This window comes from Microtus pennsylvanicus, chromosome 21 (genome assembly GCF_037038515.1).
Source record: "Microtus pennsylvanicus isolate mMicPen1 chromosome 21, mMicPen1.hap1, whole genome shotgun sequence".
Lineage (NCBI taxonomy): Eukaryota > Metazoa > Chordata > Mammalia > Rodentia > Cricetidae > Microtus > Microtus pennsylvanicus.
The window spans coordinates 12673445-12696732 of NC_134599.1; the positions used below are offsets into that span (position 1 = coordinate 12673445).

At 50.0% G+C, this 23288-nt stretch overlaps 1 protein-coding gene across 2 annotated transcripts; it reads left to right on the plus strand.

The window, feature by feature from the left end:
- Window positions 1-206: 206 nt before the first annotated feature.
- Window positions 207-22458, plus strand: Mturn (maturin, neural progenitor differentiation regulator homolog). Of its 2 annotated transcripts, XM_075954990.1 has the most exons (4): window positions 207-486; window positions 7766-7888; window positions 17763-17852; window positions 18256-18524. In XM_075954990.1, the coding sequence occupies exons 1-4, from the start codon at window positions 325-327 to the stop codon at window positions 18370-18372; spliced, it is 492 nt and encodes a 163-aa protein (XP_075811105.1). In that variant the 5' UTR covers window positions 207-324; the 3' UTR covers window positions 18373-18524. The 2 variants fall into 2 exon arrangements, with proteins under 2 accessions (XP_075811105.1, XP_075811104.1); XM_075954989.1 differs by having other exon boundaries at window positions 221-486; window positions 17763-22458.
- Window positions 22459-23288: the final 830 nt, after the last annotated feature.

Sequence of the window (23288 nt, forward strand, 5' to 3'; positions counted from 1 at the left end):
CAGATGCTGGGGTAAGACTACTACACTGGCTCCACACCAAGGGTCCGAAGCCAGCTCCGCCCCACCCCGCCACCACCTGCGGAGATGGGCGACCCGCCCACATCCTGACGTCACCGAACTCCGGGCAGCGCCGGGTCGGGCTCCGGGGATTGGTCAAGGCTCGTGACGTCACGATCCCGGGGCGGCCCCGGGCTGGCGGGGCCCCCGGGTGCTTGGGTTCCTTTCAAGACGGGCGGCGGGGGTGGGGGCGGGGCGGAGGCGGAGCGGGCGGTGTAAACAGACCCGGGAGCCGCGAGCCCCGGAGGAGGCGCGGGTGGCGCCGCCATGGACTTCCAGCAGCTGGCAGATGTCGCGGAGAAGTGGTGTTCCAGCACACCCTTCGAGCTCATTGCAGCCGAGGAGACCGAGCGCAGGATGGACTTCTATGCCGACCCGGGCGTATCCTTCTACGTGCTGTGTCCGGACAACGGCAGCGGCGACAGTTTTGTGAGTACTTGGAGAAGGCGATCTCCGCTGTGCCCGAGCTCCTCCAGGGAGGCTGGGTGGGGTGGAGTGGCAGCGCCAGGGCGCCTGGGGCCGCAGAGCCAAGGTGTGGCAACCTCCCCGACCACCCCGTGCTCGACGCGTGGATCAGAGCATCCCCAGGGAGTCCTTGTGTGACATCCACCGGGCGGGGCGCACAGTCCCTGCGTCTAGATCCGAGGTCCGGTCCAGGGAGATGTTCTTACCCTTCGGGGTCTTAGACACAACTCTGCAGCCGCCCCTCCCCGGCAAGGTCCCCGCCCCAGGCTGCAAATCCCTCGGAAAGACACAAAGCCTCTGTCTACACCCGCAACGCTAGATCTTTTGGAACCTATTTGCGGAATTACGCCCAGGAGCTTGAAAATGCACGCGCGTGCACACACGCGCGAGCGCGCTCTCTCGGGGTGGGGGCACGCCTATTCCCGGTTCCACGCTTCCCTAGCTCTTCAATGAGCTGCCAGGGAGTGTGTGTTCCCAGTGCAGGTTCTGGCCAGCCATGAGGCTTTTGTGACCCCACCGAGGCCTTTCGGCTTTTCCAGAGAAAGAACCTACACAACCCGGCCCAGAGGGACCAGGACCAGGAATTACGGTGACCAAACGTTCGGCCTGCATCCCGCCCACTAGGGATCCTGGCGCTGACAGTTTAGGAAGGGCAGGAAGAGAGCACGAGGTTGTGACGGGAGGCGTGGAAGCAGGGCGGGGATGGCACGCCATGGAATGTTCGTAAGCACTATAAATAATAGTCCCCAAATGTAAGATGGAGGCAGCTGGGAATGAGGGTTATCGTGTGGTCGCTGGTCTGTGGCTGGAGCAGGCGCTGCTGCTGCTGCTGCCGCTGCTGCTTCTGCGGAGGGAGATGGGCGGTGCATCAATTGGCTTGGCTCATCAGGTGGAATGACAAAGCTGGACATGGACCCCAGGCCCTGCGCCGCAGACCCATTCATGGGGAAGTTCAGCTTAAGACCCGTGAGACCCAATCTCAAAATAAGTATCTCACCGGTAGAACAGTTCACAGTGAAGATAGCTAGACCTTTCTCAAACCCAGACAGGACAGGCATAGGCTGGGTGCACACCTGGCCAATATTCTCCTGGCATTGGGTGGCAGCTAGATTTGAGTTCTGTCCACTTGCCTTGAGTTGCCTATCCACAAAATTGGTTTCCTAATACCAGTTCTCTGGCGATCATTTAGGTACATCTAGCAGTCTGAGGCACAGCATGCGTCCTGCAAATTTAAAGTTCTGGGACCCGGTGTTCCCCACTCCCTTTGTTAAAACCCCTTGCCTGGAATAAAGGATGTAGCTTGGTGGATAGCTCTCTTGAGTAGCATGTGTAGAGCCCCAGCACTGCAGAAGTGGGGATGGGGGGGTGGGGGTGTGATCCCTACATTCCCTGTCAGCCTAGGATCCTGAGACCTCACCCCCAAACAGTTTTCCCAGTGGAGACAGATTAAACTATTGATTCATGTAAGCACGCCTCAGCTGTCTTTACAGCGTTGGCTGACCATCTGGAGGAGGGGATGAGGAAGAGAGGATAACTCCTTGGACACATTAGCACTGTTGCAAAGATTCTGGAGACGGTGATGAACAAGTTGCCAACCACAGGTGTTTTCTTAGCCATATTGCTCCTCGAATCTGCCAGGTTGAGTGTGCTAAGAGCGCTCACCTCTTGGGTCTTGTCGTTTTTCTCGGAAAATCTGTTAGAGCATCCAAAGAAGTTTGAGTTAAGTGGCATCTCTGCTATCTGAAGATTTGGGTAACAGTAGGAATGTAACTTTACTGTTTACCTCTCAATTTACAAAGTTTTAGATCATTGAAAAACTTGCAAACATTGATGAGGGGCTTGATCTTTCCTGGGTCAGGGCTAGCCAACATACAAATGGCATTGTGCTCATCAGGACATTTAGCTAGCTCAGAAGTGATATAGCAGCCCTGATTCCTGCTTAGACATCCAAGCTCCCACTTCTATGTGCTTAGAGACATCCTTGAACCCCTCTCTGGCAGCTTAAATATCTGTGGCCTGTTACCGGACTTAAAGTGGCAGCCTGTTGTCAGTGCCTGGTGGGGCTGCTGGAGAACGTGTCTGGCTTGAGCTCAGCCCTCATATCTGGGAGCCTGTGTTATGGCAATCACTGTAAATGTTGCTGCCATCCATATGATAGATCCTAGCCCCAATTAAAAACCTCCTAACTTCCTCTTCCTCACTTCTGCGGTCCAGATCATCAGAGTTGTGCCAGCATCGTGGGTAAGGCATGTGCGGTGCCCTCCATGACTGTGAAAGCAGCCTAGCCATCTCCACCAGCGTCTCTCTAGAGTATCGAAAATACAATCTAGAGCTGGGCATGGTGGTGGTAAGCCCAGCATTTAGAAGGCGGGGTAGGGGGATCTCAAGCCTTTGCATGACCTATCTCCTGACATTTCTAAGTTCCTATAGCACAGGCACTTTCTGCCTCAGGGCCAGTGAGATCTGAGGATCCTACCCTCAACTGCTGGGGTTAAAAGTTTTTAAGTGGGGACCAGGGATCTGAACTCAGGACCACATGCTTGTACCACAAGTATTTTACCCACTGAGCCAGTCTTTACCCATCTGCTCAGCCTTGAAAGATGATGCCTTTTGGGCCTCATGAAAGTTCTATGAGGTAGATGTTATACCCATTTTATAGGTGAGGAAATTGAGACTCTGATAGCCCAGACCTCTGTGCCCTTGCTGAAGATTGGCCCATGGTAGCTCCAGAGACCCAAGGACAAAGTTTCTTTTGATTACCACTCCTCTGGGCAGCTCATTGTTGTCTCCTCACTTCTCAGGCCACCCGCCCATGTAGCCCCTTTTCAAACTGACCACCATGCTGGGAGTTGTGACTTTGCAAGTGGCAGGAAGGCCTGTACCACCCAGGCAGAGGGGTGGGCACTCAGCAACTGGATGGCAGTTCCCTCTTCTGCCAACTCAGAAGGTCCTGGTGGCTATCAAGTCTGAGAAGGGAAATGTGGGCAGCCATTCAAGTACCAGGTGGACAGAATTGTGTGTGAGAGCGCATGCATGTGTGTGTGTGCATGAGCAGATATGCAGGTATGTATCCAATTGGTTGCTCTCCTTCCTTGTCCGTTAACTGAGAAATACCCTACCATCACCTACACTAGAAATTACTGATTGTGGGGAGGGCTCTGTTTACCTAATAGTTCCACCTTTTCTGACAACCCAGAAGAAACATATGTGCATCCACATTTTTGTGCAGTTTTTTTATCCACCCTCAAACCCACACAGAAACAATAGTCATATTCTTAAAGAAGCAATGCTCACAGAGGGACTCTGGCTATCTCTTCTATGTATGTTTACATAGTTGTAACTTGTGAGCGTGTCTCTGTGGTGTTTTTAAATGGAGCTGCCTTGTGGTTTTGTGATGGTGTGAAGGAGGGAAAACTTCCCTCCGCCTGCTCCTTTTGGTTTCCCTACCCACCGAGTGGACTAATCATACGCTAAGCCATTCTTACTGTGAGCACTGTACGAAGAGTCCTGTGTGCTGTGGCGTTGCCTTATTCCTAGATGTTATTTCAGAGGAGAACAAAGCCACTTGTATATTCAGCTAATCATGAAGAGGGTAAAGTCAGGGTGCTGTGAGTCCAAATAATGGGGAAAAGCAGTTGCTGATTATCTGCTAAATGGTAGACAGTTTGCAGGCGGACACCTGAGCTCTTCAGACCCCCTCTGCGGATAACCTGTCTGTCACTTACCTGTGACTGAGTCAAGGGTCCCTTAAGCAGCTTGCACAGAGGTAGTTGAGGGTATGCATGCAAGAAGGGGTGCTCCCTGCCTTCCGCTGTGCATGTAACCACAAGCAAGTTATTTAGCCTTTTGAACCTCAGTTTCCTCCCCGACAGAATGTTCAACACAATGAGCAGGCTGCCTTAGTTATGGCTAACCATGCTCTTCCCAGTGGGTGTGCTAGTACATTGGGTACCACAAGGTGGCTTGTGGTTTTTCTGTTCTGTCTGCTCCACAGACAGACATCAGTTTGAGGTTAAGAGACACCAATTAAAAATAGAGCTACAAGTGAGTTCCGGGACAGCTAAGACTGTTATCCTGTCTCAAAGAACCAGCAATACCTCCCCTCCCCCAAAAAGAGCAAGAATAGCAGGCACTCCTGACTTCAGCTCAGATGGTCCATGGGGAAATTGGTTTTAGGACCTTCTTCAGCTGCCCAAATCTGAGACTGCTCAGAGCTGTTGTGTGATTTGGCATCTTTACACACACCCTACACGCATTTCCCTGTATGCTGTCTTAGATAACTGAGGATGCTTACAACAGTGGGAATGTAAATTAAATACACATTGTTCTATGTTGTTCAGGCTAATGCCAGACAAACATCGCATGTTCAGTACAGATGCTGTCTTTCCCTTCAAGTCATTCCTGTCCTGGTCAGGTTGCATGCACGGCTCAGAACCTGCGACTGTGGGAGGATGGTTACGCAGCAATGAGAGAAGGCACACAGCGCAGGCAACAGGTGCTCAGACAGAGTCCGGGGTGTGCTCCGAGCCCTCTTGACTTTACCAGTTTATAGCCAAAAGTCTAGCAGTGTGCCCTTCAGGACAAGAAGAACTCAGCAGGGTTGAGTTGTCTTACTGATCTAATGTCACATTTTGATGACCAGATCTTGTCATCTCTATATAGAAAGTAGAACACGCTCCCTTCCTGTTGAAAGTGACATGCTCGTTTTGTCTTAGCTGGGTGAGCTCAGGCCTGATGTAAGAGAGAGGAGAGTCACAGAGGGCCTGTAATCACAGTGTTCACATCAGGCATTCGCTGTGGGAGAGGCAGGCCACTCAGGGTGTGGTCCGTGGAGGCTACTTCGCTGCAGCTCATGGCTCTGGTTAGTATCAAAACTGCTTGAGTTCTCCATGCAAAGTTTTGAAACGTAGCCTGCCTCATTCAGAAACTCTGGGAAGTGGGCCTGGAAATCTGCATCGTTACAAGCTTCTGGGTGATTGTCACCTGCTCCACTTCACTTTTGGCCTCCTTGGCATCTTCTGCCATCTGGGGCAGCCTGCAGCCCACTGTGCCCATGGGCTCCAAGCACCCTCTGTACCCACAGGCAGCTAGTATTCTTCAGTCTGACACCCCCACCTAAGCTAGTTCTGTGACTGCAGCCAGCTTCTCCAGTTCCTGCTGGACACACACACACACACACACACACACACACACACACTCTCTCCAGACTTCTCAGATCACCTTGTCTTGTATTCTAACACTGCTAGATACCTTTAGTTTGGGAGAGAAGTAGTTTAAACAAAATGAAATCCTTTTTATTTTTAAATACAGTAGCTATAAGCTGATTAGCAGTTAATAAATGGTGGGTTTTTTTAGTTGTCATATCCCCACTTAGACCCCAACTGTGTTAGAAGTCTCCACAGCTATTCATCCTCCAGTGACTAAGAGGGCGGGCGATGAGATGCGCTCACAGGATAACAAACTGAACTTCCTAGGGGGATACCCCACTTCCGTACAGGAATGGTGGTAGGCAGGTGGTGTTACACGGACCCCTCGGAGTCCTTCTCTATCGAGGTCTTGTCTCCTACTGCCTAGCCTCTGTGTCTCCTCCAGTCTACCAGACGCCTTCCATTCCCAGGCCTCAGCACTGTCTCCTCAGTTTACACCCTCGAGACAGACCCTTGGTACCTGAGGGCTGCCCTGTGTTCCTGACTGGTTGGCTCTGCAGACCTAGGCCTTCTTCATCCAGACCTCGCCGTCTGCTTCCCCAGCTTATCTGCATCTTTGACCATTGTGGGAAAAACTTGTGTTCATTTTAAAGACGCGTTAAGATGGCTTTCCTCACGTAAGGCAATGTTCCCCAGCCTCAGTAACAACAGCAACCCTAAATACAGGTTCCACGTATACTAGGTTGGTCAGCGATGCCTAGGTAGGATGCCCACCTATGGTGCCATGAGGGACAACCAAGCTTCCCAGTGACTCCCTGCCAGCCTTGCAAATTCTCCCAAGTTCGTTCCGTTCTGAAGAAATTTACCAACACCCCCATTCATGGGGCGGTCTGCAGAGGGAACACCTTGTTCCGAGTTCGTGATTCCAGACTATGGTTAATTAATTCCTCAGCGGTAGCTGAAGGCAAAGTAAAGGAATTTGAAGGCCGAGGTTCTGCTTTCTCCTCCCTCCTCTTTTGAAATGAGCCTCGTGCAGTGCGTGTGCCTGCTGGAGACGGTGAGCAGGGGTGAGGGTGAGCAGGGGTGACGGTGAGCAGGGGTGACGGTGAGCAGGGGTGACGGTGAGCAGAGTGATGGTGAGCAGGGGTGACGGTGAGCAGAGTGACGGTGAGCAGGGGTGAGGGCGAGCAGGGGTGACGGCGAGCAGGGGTGACGGTGAGCAGGGTGACGGTGAGCAGGGGTGGCGGTGAGCAGGGGTGACGGTGAGCAGGGGTGACGGTGAGCAGGGCTGACGCTGAGCAGGGGTGACGGTGAGCAGGGGTGACGGTGAGCAGGGGTGACGGTGAACAGGGGTGACGGTGAGCAGGGGTGAGGGTGAGCAGGGGTGACGCTGAGCAGGGGTGACGGTGAGCAGGGGTGACGGTGAGCAGGGGTGAGGGTGAGCAGGGGTGAGGGTGAGCAGGGCTGACGGTGAGCAGGGGTGAGGGTGAGCAGGGGTGACGGTGAGCAGGGGTGACGGTGAGCAGGGGTGAGGGTGAGCAGGGTGACGGTGAGCAGGGGTGAGGGTGAGCAGGGGTGACGGTGAGCAGGGGTGACGGTGAGCAGGGGTGACGGCGAGCAGGGGTGACGGTGAGCAGGGGTGAGGGTGAGCAGGGGTGACCGTGAGCAGGGGTGACGGCGAGCAGGGGTGACTGTGAGCAATGGTGACGGTGAGCAGGGGTGACGGCGAGCAGGGGTGACTGTGAGCAATGGTGACGGTGAGCAGGGGTGACGGCGAGCAGGGGTGAGGGCGAGCAGGGGTGACGGCGAGCAGGGGTGACGGTGAGCAGGGGTGACGGCGAGCAGGGCTGATGTCTGTCTGCCTCCCTGCTCTCTGGTCATGTGTGAGCAGATGGCAGACAGGGCAGGTGAGACTGGGAGCATGAAGCTTGGGAAAGAGCTACGGATTTGACATTTTCTGATCCCTTGCCGTGCCAACAAATGAAGACCCCCGGGGAGGGGGGATGGATTTCACCCAACCTTGAATGCATGACTCGGTGAAACTCTAGGGTGACCAACCTGTGTTCTTTGTCTCTCCTGCCCCCGTGGGGCCCCAGCACGTGTGGAGCGAGAGCGAGGACTGCCTGCCCTTCCTGCAGCTCGCACAGGACTACATCTCTTCCTGCGGCAAGAAGACGCTCCATGAAATCTTGGAAAAGGTCTTCAAGTCCTTCCGACCTGTAGGTGCTGCGTGGCTCCTGAAGCCGCCCTGTCCCCCTCTGTAGGGCACCTTGATAGCAGGGTTGGTTGGGAAAGAGGCAAACCCGGGATGACTGCTTTTCTCTTGTCCACTGTAGGCCCTGCGGTATAAAGGTAGCGGGCAGTGGGGAGGCCGAGGGTGGGATGTGGCAGGGCTGGTTGGTGCGGGAATGGTGGCTCTCTCTAGCATCACTTGAGATGAGAAGTACTGAGAGGGTGGAAGAAGCAGAGCCTTTGCGAGATAGTGGAGTAGTCCATTTCTCACCCCGTAGACCCCAAATGCACCTGGAAGTAGTGCAGGTTTTGCTTGCTTGTTTGTTTTATCATAGCCGTGCCTGTATCAGGAAGATAGCCACAAATCTAGATAAAGCCCATCCAGGTTTGTGTCTGTGGGGAAGGGTAGCATTATTGATTCTTTTTCTCGTCTCAGTTCTCAAAAGCGCTTCATAAAGCTTGCGTCCCCTCTTGGGACTTAGGACTTTATTTCTCTGGTACACCGATGGCCTGCTTTTGTGAGAGCTGATGGTGTGTGAAGTTTATACTCGCCCCTAGTTTGGTGATCCCTTCCCTCTCTCTCCCAAAGCCATGCCTAGCATCCCGCCCCACCCCGCCCTCATTTGCTTCCCTGCCCACTGTGGATGTAGTCCCTGCATTCAGTGCTGTGCTGTGGAATTGCTGTCTCTACTTCTCCACTAAGCAGCTCAAGCTTGTTTTATGGTCCAAGGAGGTCAGTTGCATAACTGCCTTTCTGACATCTCAGGGTTGGTAAGTGTTTTGCATCTTTCGTGCCTCCTGACTGGCACTTCTGGTATCCCTCAGTTGTGTGTGGCATTGCCTAAATGCCCAAGATGATAGTACCTTATCCAGAGAGGACTTGTGCTGGTACTGTCAGGCCTTGAGAGCCCTGTCAGCCTGGGGTGGTCTTCAATACTTGTAGTTCCCAGACATTCTAGGTGATGAAAAGATGGGGTTCAGATCTTGTCTCTCTTAGCTCATCTTTGTTCCAGGAGTGTGGGCCTTTGGAGGGCTCCAGGTTAAAGTGGGGGCCCTGTTGTGTTCTGTTCCCGTAGAGGCCCTAGGCATTGACTCCCTTCTTCATGGTTCTTTTTTTTTTAAGATTTTATTTATTTATTATGTATATAACATTATTCCTCCATGTATGCCTGCATGCCAGAAGAGGGAGTCAGATCTCATTACAGATGGTTGTGAGCCACCATGTGGTTGCTGGGAATAGAACTCAGGTCCTCTGGAAGAACAGTCAATGCTCTTAACCACTGAGCCATCTCTCCAGCCCTTCTTCATGGTTCTTAGAACAGTATATATATACTTTCTTGCTTCCCAGTCAGGTTAGGCCAACCTCTCTGGCTTCCAAGACCTCCCCATACTTAAGAAGCTAATTCCGTACTTGATGTGAAATGGTCCTAGCTGTTCTCAGGAGAAGGGTTGTCCTAATCATTCAGCCTGCCATCATGAGAAATGGAATCTCAGTGGCTCTTGTCACATTCTCTTATTTCAGTCACCAATCTGGCCTTCTAGTCTTTTCCTTGATAATTTTCTAAGCCACTTTGGCTTGTCAGGAGTGGTGAATGCCCGCCAACTCATTTGGACCATTCCCTACTCTGGTCTAGCATAGGAACCAGGTGGAAAACATTGTGTTCCCTTGGGGGAAAACAAGATAAGCAAGTACACCTGGGTGTGTCCGCAACAGGTGCCAAGTTGGCAGGAAATAAACCAGGGATGAGGGGAAGAGGTGTTAGCCTGAGCTGGGTGGTGGTGGTGCATGCCCTTAATCCCAGCACTCAGGAGGCAGAGGCAGGTGGATCTCTGTGAGTTTGAGGCCAGCCTGGTCTATGAAGCGAGTTCCAGGACAGCCAGGGCTGTTACACAGAGAAACCCTGTCTCAAAACAACAGTAAGGAGTCTTCAGTGAGGAGGATATTTTGGGGTCTGCAATGATCATAAGGGGTGGGAGTGTCCAGGCACAAAGACTAGCAGATCTGAAAGCCTAGGGTACAGGAGGTATCCATGTAGCTACAGGAGTTTGGAGCTGGGAACCTGGGCACAGTGAGAGGGGAGTCGAGGAAGACATTGGATCTCGTAGCTGTGGAAGGACTTGACTTTACCAGTCCTGCAGAGCCTAAAGACACTAGAGCAAGAAGGCCATGCTGATACCCTCTTTTGAGAGGTTCCCTCTTGCAGACTGAAGTGCTCAGATTGACTAGCAGCAGCAAGACCCGTGCCATCTTCCAGGCAGATGTAAAGACAACTCAAAAAATAGCAAAAGTGGAACAAGAACCTCGGATGCTGGAAATGGCTACAAAGTAGACCCAGCTGGCCTCGCTGTTGGGTTGAAGTAGAGTATGAGAAAATGAGAGAAAGGTGGAACCTGACTTTCTTGCCATGCACTGGAGGAACGTCACAGTGGTAGACTGAGGCTGGGAGGGCGGCAGGAAGAGATGCATGGGCCTGGAGCTGTTAGAATGTCGTTTTGTGGGACTGGGAAGTCAGGGGGGAACCTGTGTCCCTTGTCCCCTGCTTTTCACCGCTATGTGAAGTTGTGGGGTTTTGATCTTAGAAAGAAGGCCTAGGCAGGATCTGGCTGCTGCTATTCTAGTGGAGAGAAGACCTTATCCAGTTAGGCGGATTGCGAGCCAGGAAGCCAGCACCGCATTCCCTGGGTGTCAGTGGCCACATGGCAGCATCCCCAAGGTTGCCTTCACCTGTACCTTCAGATAGCTGCCTTCTGGGTGTGCAGATGTGGGACCTTAAAATGTCACTGTGCCCCCTTCCAGCCACTGCCCCGTGCAGTCTCTCCACAGGGATAAGGGCTTATCTCGCCACAGCCTTCTGATGGATGCCCCATGGAGCCTCAAGCAGCCCCTGTTTGCGTGACCTTGCTAAAGCTGGGTGCGTGGCACCTACAGCCTACAGAGCGGTATCACCTCAAGGCCAGGGCACCTCTGTGGACTGCACTCCCTTCCTCTCGCCTGCACTTCCTACACGAGAATAATGTCACAAAGCCTTGCTCCACACACACTGAAATCTCCTCACACACTGACATCTGATTGGATCTCTGAAGAAAAATTACTCTTTTTCCTTTCAGCCACCCTACTTCTTTTTTTTTCTCCTCCTCATTTATTGTATTTCCCACAAAACGCACTAAGCATCCATAGCCAAAGCCCAGTAAAGGACAGCAAAGCATACTTGGCTTTTGCCATCTGGGCACTGGTTAGAAGCAGCAGTAGCCACAGAACAGGGGGAAGCCTTTAGGCAGAGCCTGTGTTAGATCAGGCATCCTGTGAGATGCTGTGCAGAATGAGCGGGGCCGCCCACCCCGTCATCTCATTCCACTCTGTGGGTTCTTGGGGGAAGTATTTCTGAGAGGTTGTTTGTGAACATGTACTTCAAGCTGCTTGTGTAGGCTCCGTGGGTTCAGACCCCAGTTCTGGCCCTTGCTGGCGGAGTGCCTTAGACAGTTTGACCTCTGTTTCTCGGGTTCTCCATTTGTAGGTGAGGAAACTAATGAAGGCAGTTACCTTAGGGTTTCTAAGCTGCTAAATCTTCTCAGCAACAGCCCAGTTTGGCTGGGGGTGACCTCTGTGCACAGTAGGCACCAAACGGATGCTTCTACTGCTGTGTACAGCTGTATACCATGCAAAATACAGGTGCAAAGAGTTGGTCCGGCCTGGTGAAGCATTATGTAGCGAATCTAGGGTTTGGGTAGTGAAAAATATCTTGCTAAGTGATTTCAACATTTTTAACTGAAATATATGGCTGGATAAGGAACCTTTCAAAGGTAATGGAAGGGTCAAGAAAAAGATTATCAACCCTGGTTTTTGCACAGTAATAAACCCACCGTACATGGTAGGTGATGTCTATAAAGAAGATAAATGTCTACTCAGAGGCACATACTGAAGAGCTTCCGGGTGGTGGGTGATTTTTATTTTCTTCTTTTCCCTATTCTCTAAGAGTCCTATCATATTCACATAATCATAAAACATATATTTTTAGAAATCTGTATAATTTACATGGGTCAAAAATGCTAGAAATTAGGGAGGGACTGCCTGAGACTCAGAGTGCCAAGCAGTGCCCTCCTGCAGAGATCCGCTGGCCACATTGAGCATAGGCGGAGAGCTGACCCAAGCAGGGTCCATCTTGGCTGCCTGACTTAGAATCCTTAGAGAACCCCAGGGAGGAGAGACTGCTCTGCTCCTTACTATGGGACATCTTGCAGTTTTCTTAACCTTTGTGTTCCCATCTTTAAAATAGGGCGAGCTTCTGTTTCACTGCCCCCGTGGATCCATGGGCAATGTCTAAAGCTGACCGTCAACACAGGACTGTCAAAGTCCAGCTGCCCTGGGCCGAGGGCATGGACTGGGTGTAACAGTCCATCTTTCTCACCTAGAGTGACCCCCGTTTCTCTCCACTGGAAGGGCCTCTGGGCTCACGAAGGAGGATCTCAAGCCCAACTCTTCCCCCCTCACTGGTGGCACACAAATGCAGACAGCATCAACACTCGCTGTCCCCATCCGAGAGTAGCACTGCTCTGGTAATGACTCCAGAGACCATTGATAAACGTGGACAGTCATTTTCCTCACTTAAGTGACTCCCGGGTGACTATTCCTGGCCTTCGCATGAGAGATCTAGATAACGGGCCAGTGATAGCGATCCTCATTAATGGCGACCTTGCCAGTCATTTCTGCCTCTTTTCATCCCTTATTTGATGGCAAATGTCAGATGTTATTGCTGGTAAGCAAGCAAAGCAGGAGAGGAGAGAGGGTCTCCTAATGCCAGATTCCGCCCCTCCCCACACACACCCTCCCGGATTTACATGAACATGAAGGATTGCTACTCTCTCAGCGAGTTGCCTGCCCCGCGCCCCCCAGCCGCCATAGAGATCTGGTCCTATCACTGTAGCTATGGCAGTGTTGAATGCTGTTTGGGCTAATGTTGCAGTAATGGCCCAGTCTGGCCTTTGTTCCTGAGGCTCCCATGGCTTCTTTCTCCCAGTCTTCTTGAGGAGGAGGCTGTTACATTGTTTCTTTTCTCAAGAAGGGGCTCTTACCAGAAGAATACTCCCCTGAGTCTGGACACTGACCTGAGGGAAAACAGTGTCTTTAGGTTGCATCCAGTGGCCCAGGAGCCAGTGATGACTCCACACAAGAATATCCCTCATGGCTCAGAACAGTGCCATCTTGCTTCTGCTCCTCCTACATGGCCAATAGCCTTGAAGAAACAGAAGAATCCCCTGGTGCTGGGCTTGCCAAAGTGGGACAGAAAGTCCAAGGAAAACTTTGCCCATGTGGATTTTGAAATTTAGCTTTTCCGTATCTTTTGTTTTCTGCTCCTGTTATGGACATTCAAACCTTGTCATATTTTAGCCAGGCAGTGGTGGCGTACACCTTTAGTCCCAGGGTTCAAAATGCAGAAGCAGACAGATCTCCGAGCTTGAGTTTTGGCACGGACGAGGTCCCCTCTAGCGGCGCATCTGCCACTCTTGCCCGTTTGACTCTCGTCTCGCATCGGCCTCTCCATTCTGATATGGAGAAGGCTGAAACCCAACACGAGTTTTAAGATAAACAGTTTCTGAACCCCGCAATGCTTTAGCCAGTCTTGCTGCCCATAGTGGCACTTCTGGACGCCCTTAGAGCAAGTTAGAAATGCAGAGATCCCTCGGGCTCACTGAGCCAGGGTCTGCATTGTAGGTAGTGTTCTTGGTGACTCAGAGACACAGTTAAGTGTGAGAGATGCTACCTCTCCCTTGGAAGAAGTGTGCCGGGATGCTCGAAGCCCCAAGGACATGCTATACACACCAAAGCCCTAGCTGATCCAGGATACTTTATAGAGGCCATGTATGCCTTCTCTCCCAGCATAAACTCACCAGCCCTAAGTGCCTGATGTGTGCCCTTCCGGGGTGCTACCTGCTGGTCACAGCCTCAAGTGATTTGCACCTTTGTCCCCAGGACCTGAAATTAGTCCCACAGGTGACAAGGGCCTAGAGAACTTTAATTCTTGAGTGTCACCAACTCTTCCTTTCCAGTAGAGGCTTGCGTGGTCCGATGGGCCTAGCAGTTTGTGTGATTGTGGACTGTTCAAGGGAGTTCTGTGGTCAGCAAGGCCTGGAAGTGCTGGTGTGTTCCTGTACGCAATGGGCAGAAACTTGAGTCCCAGGCTGCTGAAAAAAAAAAAGTCACAAAACTAGGATTGCACAGTTGTAGCCACCGCGAATCATTTGGCCATCCCAGGCCTGTCAGCCGGGATTTTGCTGTTTCCATATTCTCGTAAGAACCAGTGGGCACAGTCACAATAAGGGCTCCAGCTCTTTGCCAGGCTGTTTGTCACCCTACCTCTGATTTAGATCCCCCACCACCCTTGGCATGTGACAGTAGTGCTGGATTGTTCCATTCTGCATGGGGCTTCTGGACCTCCTGGTAGTTTGCCACCCTGCCTGTGCTTCTGGTTTGTCATAATGTAAATGAGTTGCATGCATTTCCTACTAGGGATACATTTTGGAAACATTCATTGCCCAGTGGAAAACATAGAAGCTTCCAAGTGTCAGGCACGGCATTGACAGGCATCTCTACAGTAGCCAGCCTGGTAGGTCTCGTGGGAAGATTGCAGGCCTGTCACCAGAGAGAGTCCTGGCTCTGTCATCTCCTGGGTGATTCTGTATAGTCTCGCAGCATCTCCTGGTCTTGAGAACCACGTGGGGATGCTTGAGATAGCACTGGGCACATACAGTTTTCATTCAGTCTGAAGCATGGTGAGCCAGGAGTGCTAAGAGCAAGTTCTAGGATGGAACGCAGAGGCTAGCGGGGAGTTCTCCTTTCTTCCTGCTTCCTAGCGTGCTCATTCACAGCGAGGACCTCCCTAAGTCAGCACTGCAGGGAAGAAATAGGAGGCTGGAATGGGCCTACTTGGGCAGTGAGAACTCCCTAGACAGCCCAACGAGATGCATACCTGCAAGGCTGGACAGTGGACACACTGTGGACATTAGCTCTTTCCTCTGAGCTGCAGCCAGTGTCCTAGTTATCACTGTACAGAGAAGAGTGTGTGCCAAAGGTCAAAGGTTCCAGACTGCAGGTCAAGAACCATCTTCCATCCTCTCGGGGTGTTTGTAGAATCTGTACCAAGGACCCTTAGAAGTCCAGAACCACTATGAATGGTATCTTCTCTTCCCCACTCTGAAACCTCAGGGGCTGTTCAGATTCACAGAGCGGAGGATGCTTCCTGCCCTCTGGGAAGGGCTTCCCTTGAGGCTGGCTCTCTGAGGCTAGAACTGTGTGCTTTGAAGTCATGGGGGTAGCTAGGGAGCTGAGCAGGGGGAAAGGTGTGGTTTGTGCCAGTAAGCCTGCTAGATGCTTTTCAGCAAGGCGTGCTGAGTCTAGGAGGGGATTGAGAGCTTCTTATGGCATGGCTTGAATTGGGGTGAGTAACCCAAGCGTCCTATGGGAAGGATCATTATGGATACATACATGTACAAGCATGCCTCGGCTGTACCATTCTCACCCATGAATGTCATGGCTAACTACAGTTTCCCACTGAGCCTCAGAATCCTCCCAAACCCAACGCTCCAAGTGGCCAGTTGCACCTCAGATTCATCAAATGGGATGGATGCTTTGACTTTTATAATTAGTGGTCCGTTGCTCTTCGGTGATCCTGTGTCTCCTCTTCTGCTGTTGAGACGATGTGGAAGCTGCTGCAGCAGCCCTGCTGTGACAGATATTGCAGCGTTTCTGTCACTTGACACCTCCACTCTGCTGTGTCATCAGCAGCTCTTTAACTAAAAGCTGACCGCCAGCACAGCAACCGTCCGCTTTCACCGTGACTAGCCAGCTGTCTTCTCTCGCGGGAGGCAGTTTTAGCCTCTCTCTCATTAGAGTGCGAGAAGGAGACAATGCTGACACAAAGGAGCTTCTCTAGTCTTCCAAGGACACATGAGATCCCTGGGGGCCTGGGCTGGACAACCTCTCCCTGCCCTTTCCTTCAAGGGACACCAGCAGTCATGAGCTGGACAGGGACAACTCACATCTGCAGTTGGCCGTGGCCATGTAGCCTTGTGACCAGCAATGCTTCACAGATGATTTTTACCCTTTCCTAAGGCTCTGAGGCTGTGAGACTTTTAGAACTTAAGAGTGTAGACCTTGTCTCAGTCGGGGCTTCTGGCTTCCTGTTCCCCCATTTGAGCCACAGGGAGAGTGAAGGAAGGGTGGCAGAAGGGTTGAGGAGCCGTGTGAGGAATAAGCAGGCCTACTTTAATGTCTCAATGCAGCTAAAGTTTAGGTCATTGGGGCCCCTTGGCTAAGAGGCCTGAAGGTAACAAGTCTGGGGTCTCCATGTGAAAAGTCTTTTGGTCACTCTGCTCAGTCATTACGTGCAAAAAAAACCCAGGAGCCCCCAAGTCCATGGCTTTCTGCCAGCACACAAGTCTCAGTTCATATTGCTCACAACCAACTAGTACTACTCAGTTTCTAATGAAACTACTGCTATCCCGGGGCCAGAGAGATGGCTCGATAGTTAAGTGCTTTCTTTCCAGAGGACCTGAGTTCGATTCCCAGCACTCACACCGGGCAGCTCACAACTGCCTAGAATGCTAGCTCCCTAGGATCTGACACCGGCACTCGCTTGCCCCTAACCGAAACACGTACCTGCATACATAATTAAAAGTATTTCTCTGGAATTTACCTTGTTTCCCATATCATAATCCATAAAGGATTTGTGGAACATAGATGAAAAGGAAGCTGGGGAAAGGGTTTAGAGCCTGTTGCTCTTTCAGGGGACCCAGGTTTGATTCCCAGAACTCACCCGAAGTCTCACAACCATCCTTAACCCCAGTTTCAGGGGGTCTGATGCTTTATTCTGAGCTCTGTGGGTACTGTGCATGCACATAAAGCACACACAAATAGTCATATACATAAATACATGTCAAAGGATTTTTAAAGATGAAATGGAAAAAAGTTGTCTGCAATCCCAATCTTACAGAAACTCTTATCCCCCATGCGTGCACGTGTGCACACACATATACACACTCACACACACACTCACACACACTAAATGTTTACAGAAATAGAAGGCACCAGCGAGATGGCTTGGTGGGTTGCAGTGTTTACAGCCAAAGCTGGGGACCTGAATTCTCATCTAGGCTTCACACGGTGGAAGGAAAGAACCAACTCTTGCAAATTGTCCTAGGATCATATACATACTGATATAAGTGCATATAAACACACAAAATAAATAAATGTAATTTAAAGAAAACTCAATTTTGAATATACTTAATTACAGCTTTCCCCCTGTGCATCCATATGAGTTTTAAGAAAATGTGTATCATAGTTAAAATGTAATTTTATCATGTTTTTAATTTTATGTGCCTTTTATCATTAATTTTAAAATTCAGTGTTAAGTATATGTAAGATTCTATCTTACTAACATGCCATAAAATTTAACCCTTTGCTGTTGAACATCCTAGCTGTCTTAGCATTTTTATCTATGTGCTTCTCTTAATAAATATCCCCATGTATTTGGGGGAGTAAATAAAGCAGAGGATTGATTTGGGGACATTTCGAAGGGACATTAGCACTGGGCATAGTGAGATTCACTAACATGCCGGCTATACCTCATATAGGTGTGGTTTGTGGATCTCTGTGCTTTGACATTTAAAAAGGAGCCTCTCAGAGGTACCCCGTGAAATTGATAATCCATGAAGCTTCGATGTGTCTTGTAGAAGCTGTGGTGGTGGTGGGGAGTTGAGTTCAGGGGGATACTTGCTGTGTACAGATGAATTTGGGTCCGGTGTCTTTGGTCTTCTGCCTGAAGTCCTGGCAATCCTTACAGCTGTTGTCCAATTGTATCTCTGTAGCTGCTGGGGCTTCCAGATGAAGACGACGCCTTTGAAGATTACAGTGCGGATGTGGAGGAGGAGCCAGAGGCGGACCACCCCCAGATGGGGGTCAGTCAGCAATAAACTCCTAGGTCGCCTTCCGGAAGGGGAGTAAGCCCTGTGCTGCCCATGAGGTCCTGTGCTCCCCGATGGGGTCCTGTACTCCTGGGGTAGCTTTTTGTATTAGCTCTTCAAAACAGGACATCTGGCTCCTGACATCCAAATGAAAATGAAATACCTTTCAAATGACCAAACCATTTCTGTGATGAGCTTCGCTCAGAAGTGATCAGAATTTCTGCCCCGCTTTGCCGGGGTTTCTGTGGAGATGTCTTGGTAGCCTTTGCCACTTTGAAGTTAGAATCCGTGTTGTGGCTGCCCGTTCCCTCTTGAGTTTATGTTGGAGAATTAACGTTTGCTGATTGGAATGCAGAGAACGCTGAATGTATTAAGGATGTGTTTTGAGTCCTCACAGGGGACCTTGCTGAGGAAAAGCATGACAGAGGAGAGATGCAGCCTGCACTTTTTATGTCCCTTTGACGTGTCCGTAAGTGAAAGGTCTTGCTTAGGAAGCATGAGTTTTACTATCTAGTCGTGAACTGCGCAAGCGCAGATGCCGAGGGTGAGGGCGGCTGAGCTCCTTGGAGAGTTTCTCCACTGTTAGATTGGTTACCTGAGCATGTAGCGGCCAGCCACTGGTCAATGTAAATGTTCCGCGGTTGTTCGATCGTTTTAAAACGTGCTAAGTCCAAAGCCACTTTTAAATTCTCATAGTGGAAAGTATAGACGGGGTGAAAGATATACATTATTGATTCCTTAAAACTGATTCTAAGCCTGCATATGAAATGAAACCTTCACCTTCTCTCTTATGATGAGACAGCAACTTGTTAAATCATGAAAACAACCAGAATCCGAGTAAGTGACCCTTAAGCTTTGAAGCCATAGATGAAATCTAATAGGAAAATAAACCAGGAAAAAATTAGTAGTAATGAAATCCTTTACTTTCCTAATCTTTTATTCTTTAGAGAATGTCAAGGAAAGGCTCCCAGTGAGTTATTTTATTTAAAATGATAATGAAATACTCTAGGGAACCTCCATGTAGTGAAATTGTAAAGTGATGTGAACGTGGGAGTCATAATTAGGGGATTACTTAGTTAAAGGGGATGTTTTTGATGATCAGGACACACAGACAGCTCTCAGAAGTAACTGCTGTCATCCTTTTACCAATAAGTACTAGGACATTCTCTAATGCCATCATGAGACCCTCCCGTGTCTTGGGTTCTCATAACTTAGGATGCAAGAACTCCCCTTCAGAGCACTTGACTCCTCCGTGCATCCAGTGTGGGAATGTTGTGCGTGCGTGCACGCACACACAGACACACACGGACACACACATGCAATCTGATTATGTTATCAGCATTTTAAATGCAAACCAAACTCACCACCACAGAAGCTTGTGTACATGGTATGGCAGCCGTGTCCGGGCATTTTGTTTAACCTCCATGAAGGGTTTAACCTCCATGAAGGGAGACGTTCCTTGGTGCGCTGCGGAGTTTAGTTGCTGGGTGATGGCACATTGTGGATTCTATCTGTGCTTTTCTACCTGTGTTTTTATTTTCCCTTGAAGTCGCCCATTGGCACAGTTAGACTTAGTACCCCACCCCTTCCAGGGTCTGCTCATCGTCGGGAGACTTGAGCTCTCTGTCTTGGGGATACGGTCCAGGGCAGGTGACTTCCTTTTAAACATAATAGACCACACAAATAAATGACTTTTGGAGGTAAAATGAAGACACCTGAGCAGTTTGCTCCATCATGAGGAATTTTATACAGAGGCTTCAAATCTAAATTAACATATCTTCGGACGTTAATATAAGCTGGGTTTTTATCAAAAACGTATTTGAACTTTGGCCAAATATACTTGGTATCAATCATATTAGTGTTCTCTATTTGTACAAGTTGAGTTAAGACCCCTAGTGGTGCAGCGGGCTACTGACAACTCTCGTCAGTCTTTTGTGTGCTTCCCCGCCCCCAGGGGGGCGGGGTCAGGAAGAGCAAAGGTCCCTGGATGTGGCTGATTTCCATGACAAAGCCCCTAGGCGTCAGCAAATCTACTGTCCTTGCAAACCTCCCTCTGTCTGCTGTTGTGTGTATCCCTTCCTGTGTGCACCTGTGTGTGCCCCTACCCATTCTGTCAATGTTCTTATCCCAGTGGGGGCCCAAGGCAAGCAGCCTGTGGTTGGTTAGTTATGGAAACGGGCCTGCTCCACAGTGAGAAAAGTGTGACTCTTCCCCAAGACCACAGAGGCATTCCAGGACTACGGAGACCTCAGTCCTTGGCTGCAAACAGTGATAAGTCATGTAACTTTCCTACGAAACAAGGGTATTTGCTCTGCTAGCTTTAAACACCGTCCTGCTGTGGCTGCCGTAGGAAGTATGTGAGCGAAAAGAGCTGTGAGGGACACGGGAAGAAAATAATCTGGAATTTTGCCCAAAATGGTGTCCTTAAGATGTTGACCATGCCACTACCTTAGAATATGGTGGCAGTGGATGTCCAGGTCCTGGAGCCTGGAGTCTGCCCCCTCCCAAAGGCTCTGGAGTTGGTTGGCAGTTAACCCAAGAGGGGAGCTTAGCTTGAAGAATAGCTGTAAACTGATGTGTGCTTGTCTTGTCGCCCTGGAAAGTGACAGCGGAAAAACTTGGTAGGTAGTGGACAGAGACAGAGTGAGAATAAACACACTAGGGAAGGACTGATCGCCTGCTGACCGCGATGACCGGCTGTGAAGTCTGAATTCACTGAAGACAACACTACAGAGCCTGATCCTAGCGCTGAGTGATCCAGGGAGACACGTTCCTCCTATCTGCCTGGTGATAGCATTGTGCAGGCTTCAAGGATCCAAGTCTAGAGCCAGGGAGGGTAGTGAAGCCCCATGCGGTGCCTGGCACCACTCGGGTTCAGTCCCATGGAGTTTGTGACTCCCAGGTCTACTGCAGCACATGGTGTATTTTGTGTTCCCATGACCAGAGCACAAAACGTCTGTTATATGATGAGACTGTCCTTGCATGCTGCCGCCAGAGCTGGTTTTGCAGTGTGCTTAAGGAAAACTGAAGCACACTGGGGGTGACCCCATTGCTCAGGACAGACAGACAGACAGACAGACAGACAGACAGACAGACAGACAGACGTGTTCTCTAGCACAATGCATGGCTCTGAATATTGTTTCAGTTTCTCAGAGCAGGGAGAATGTGTCCGGGGTGTTATCATCCCAGAGTGGAGTGTTTTAATTATTGCATGTTAAAATTCACCAGTTGAGAAACAGTTTAATCAAACTGGGTTTTCTACAGTGAGAGGAATGTAGAGATGGGCAAGATTTAATGTGGGTCGGAGGAGATGAACAGGGACCATGAGAGAGAAAGGTCTCAGTCCATCTGGGTTGTAAACAAAGCACATTGCCCACACTTACTTCCTGGGGTACAGGACCAAGCGGCCTTTTCTTAGCTGTCTCTAGAGAGCTGCTTTCCTCAGAGACTGGAAGTTTAGAGGATGCTGGTGATGGCTCTGTGATTTTCACAGTGCCCCCCTGCCAAGCCAAAGGCACGGTAGGTGCCCTGTATACCTGGTGGAATTCCTTCCCCTAAAAACAAAATCCATGGCTAGCTAGGGAAGCATGCTTTCGCGAGTGCTGGCTCCAGAGTGGCTGCAATGGCAGCTGGCAGAACGTAAGCCATGTCTGCTCTCTCCTCTGCTGGTGCTTCTGCTGTCAGTGAAACTCAAATGAAGGCTCTTGTCCCTAGAGTAAGCCTTGAGGGGGAGATGTCATACCTGGCTTGTTGCATCATCTCCAAAAGTGCACAAGAAGATTTTCTCATTAGAAATCCCTCTTTCGTACAAACTCAGTTACTTGGTTTAACGGTAGCTAGTATGACTTGAGAAGCTGAGGTCTTTTAGGTTTCCTATGGAGTAGGTGTTAAACTTGCAGGAATGCTGGCAGCCTGTGGCCTGTGGCAATGGCCATGAGCATTTCATGTTAGGAACCCGATTTACCACACTGCCATGCTGAATAATCCCGAGCAGCTTAAAGACTGCACCAAGCCACAGTAGTCCGCTTAGGGCTGTGTTCAAGTTGTTCGGTATTAGGGAGAAAGCTGGCAGTGTGGTCCTCATATCTCCCTGGGCCTTCCTTTCGTTTTTGTTTCTTGAGATTCGATTTTAGCAGGTACCTTCTGAACTGGCCTAGACAGATGCTCTATATACAAATGCCAGCTTTCTAAAAGGCACTAAAATAAACAGTCAGTGCTGGGCAAAGTCCAAAGCCAGCTACAATCCAGTGCTAATTTGTGTACAAGCAAGATTTCAGCCACCTCCAGAGAAGCAAATCTGAAGAAACAAAAGCAAGGGACTTTGTTTGTTATTTTGGTTTTCCGGGCTGGGAGATTTTCTGTGCGGTGTGTGTGTGTGCTTTCTTTGAGTTCATATTTCCTTTCAGAGAGCTCTCTTGTAAATGACAAACTGTGAAATGGGTTGCCAAAAACTTGTCCTTTCTTAGATGCTTCAGACAGAACTGTGTAAATTCTCTCTGCACCCTGTCCCATCTGCTCCCTCCTCCTTCTCCTGAGAGCAAGGACCACATCCAAGGATGTAATTACCATAAGCTTGCTATTAAAGAGCCTTTTAGCCCTGGTGGTATTTGCCTTTTTCTTTCCTCTTTCCACTGTTTAAGGTTACAGAATGCTGTATGTGATATATAAATGAAGAGCAAGGACCATGGACACGGGCGGGGTGGGGTGGGGACAGTTACATCAAAGGCGTGGATCTAACTGTGGCTCCAGCTAGTGTTTAGTAATTTATCATCTCCCTTTGAACTAGTACTAGTTTCGTGTGTCAGAATTTCTTTTTGCAAACCTAGTTAGGAATCCTTTGAAGCACAATTAGGAATCTGTGTCCTGTGACAGATTAATAAGGACATGATGATATTTCCTCAATGCCTTTGTTCCCAGTTGCTGTCATTCACTAGATCCAGACATTCAGTAGGAGCTCAAAAGTTGGTGGCAAGCTTCACTCTTTGGTTAAAGATAAGTTTCCCCCACTCCAAATGGGGGGTTCTCTAGACTTGAGAGTGGCTTAGCAGGCCGGACTTGAGGCAGTGTGTGTTTATATAACGGCATGAGGCGTCCTTGGGTTTGGCCAGAGATTTCAAGTCCAGAGTAAGGCTGTGTGTGAACATTCTAAACCTCTCTAGGCTAAACCTGATTCCAGAAGGGCTGTATAGACAGATTTTTATCATGGGAAAGTTCCTGTTTCTCTGACTTGATCACACAGGCAGCTTGGCCCCTTTACATGCAGAGACAGATACAGCATGACTCAGTCTCCTCTCATTACAGTCCATCTCTGAAATCATTTGGCCGACGGACGGGTCTGGCCCAGACAGGTCCCTGACAGTCTTTGTGGCACTTCTCACTCCCCCTCACACACACACCATCCCCTTGTTTTCACATGGGTGAGGGTAAGCA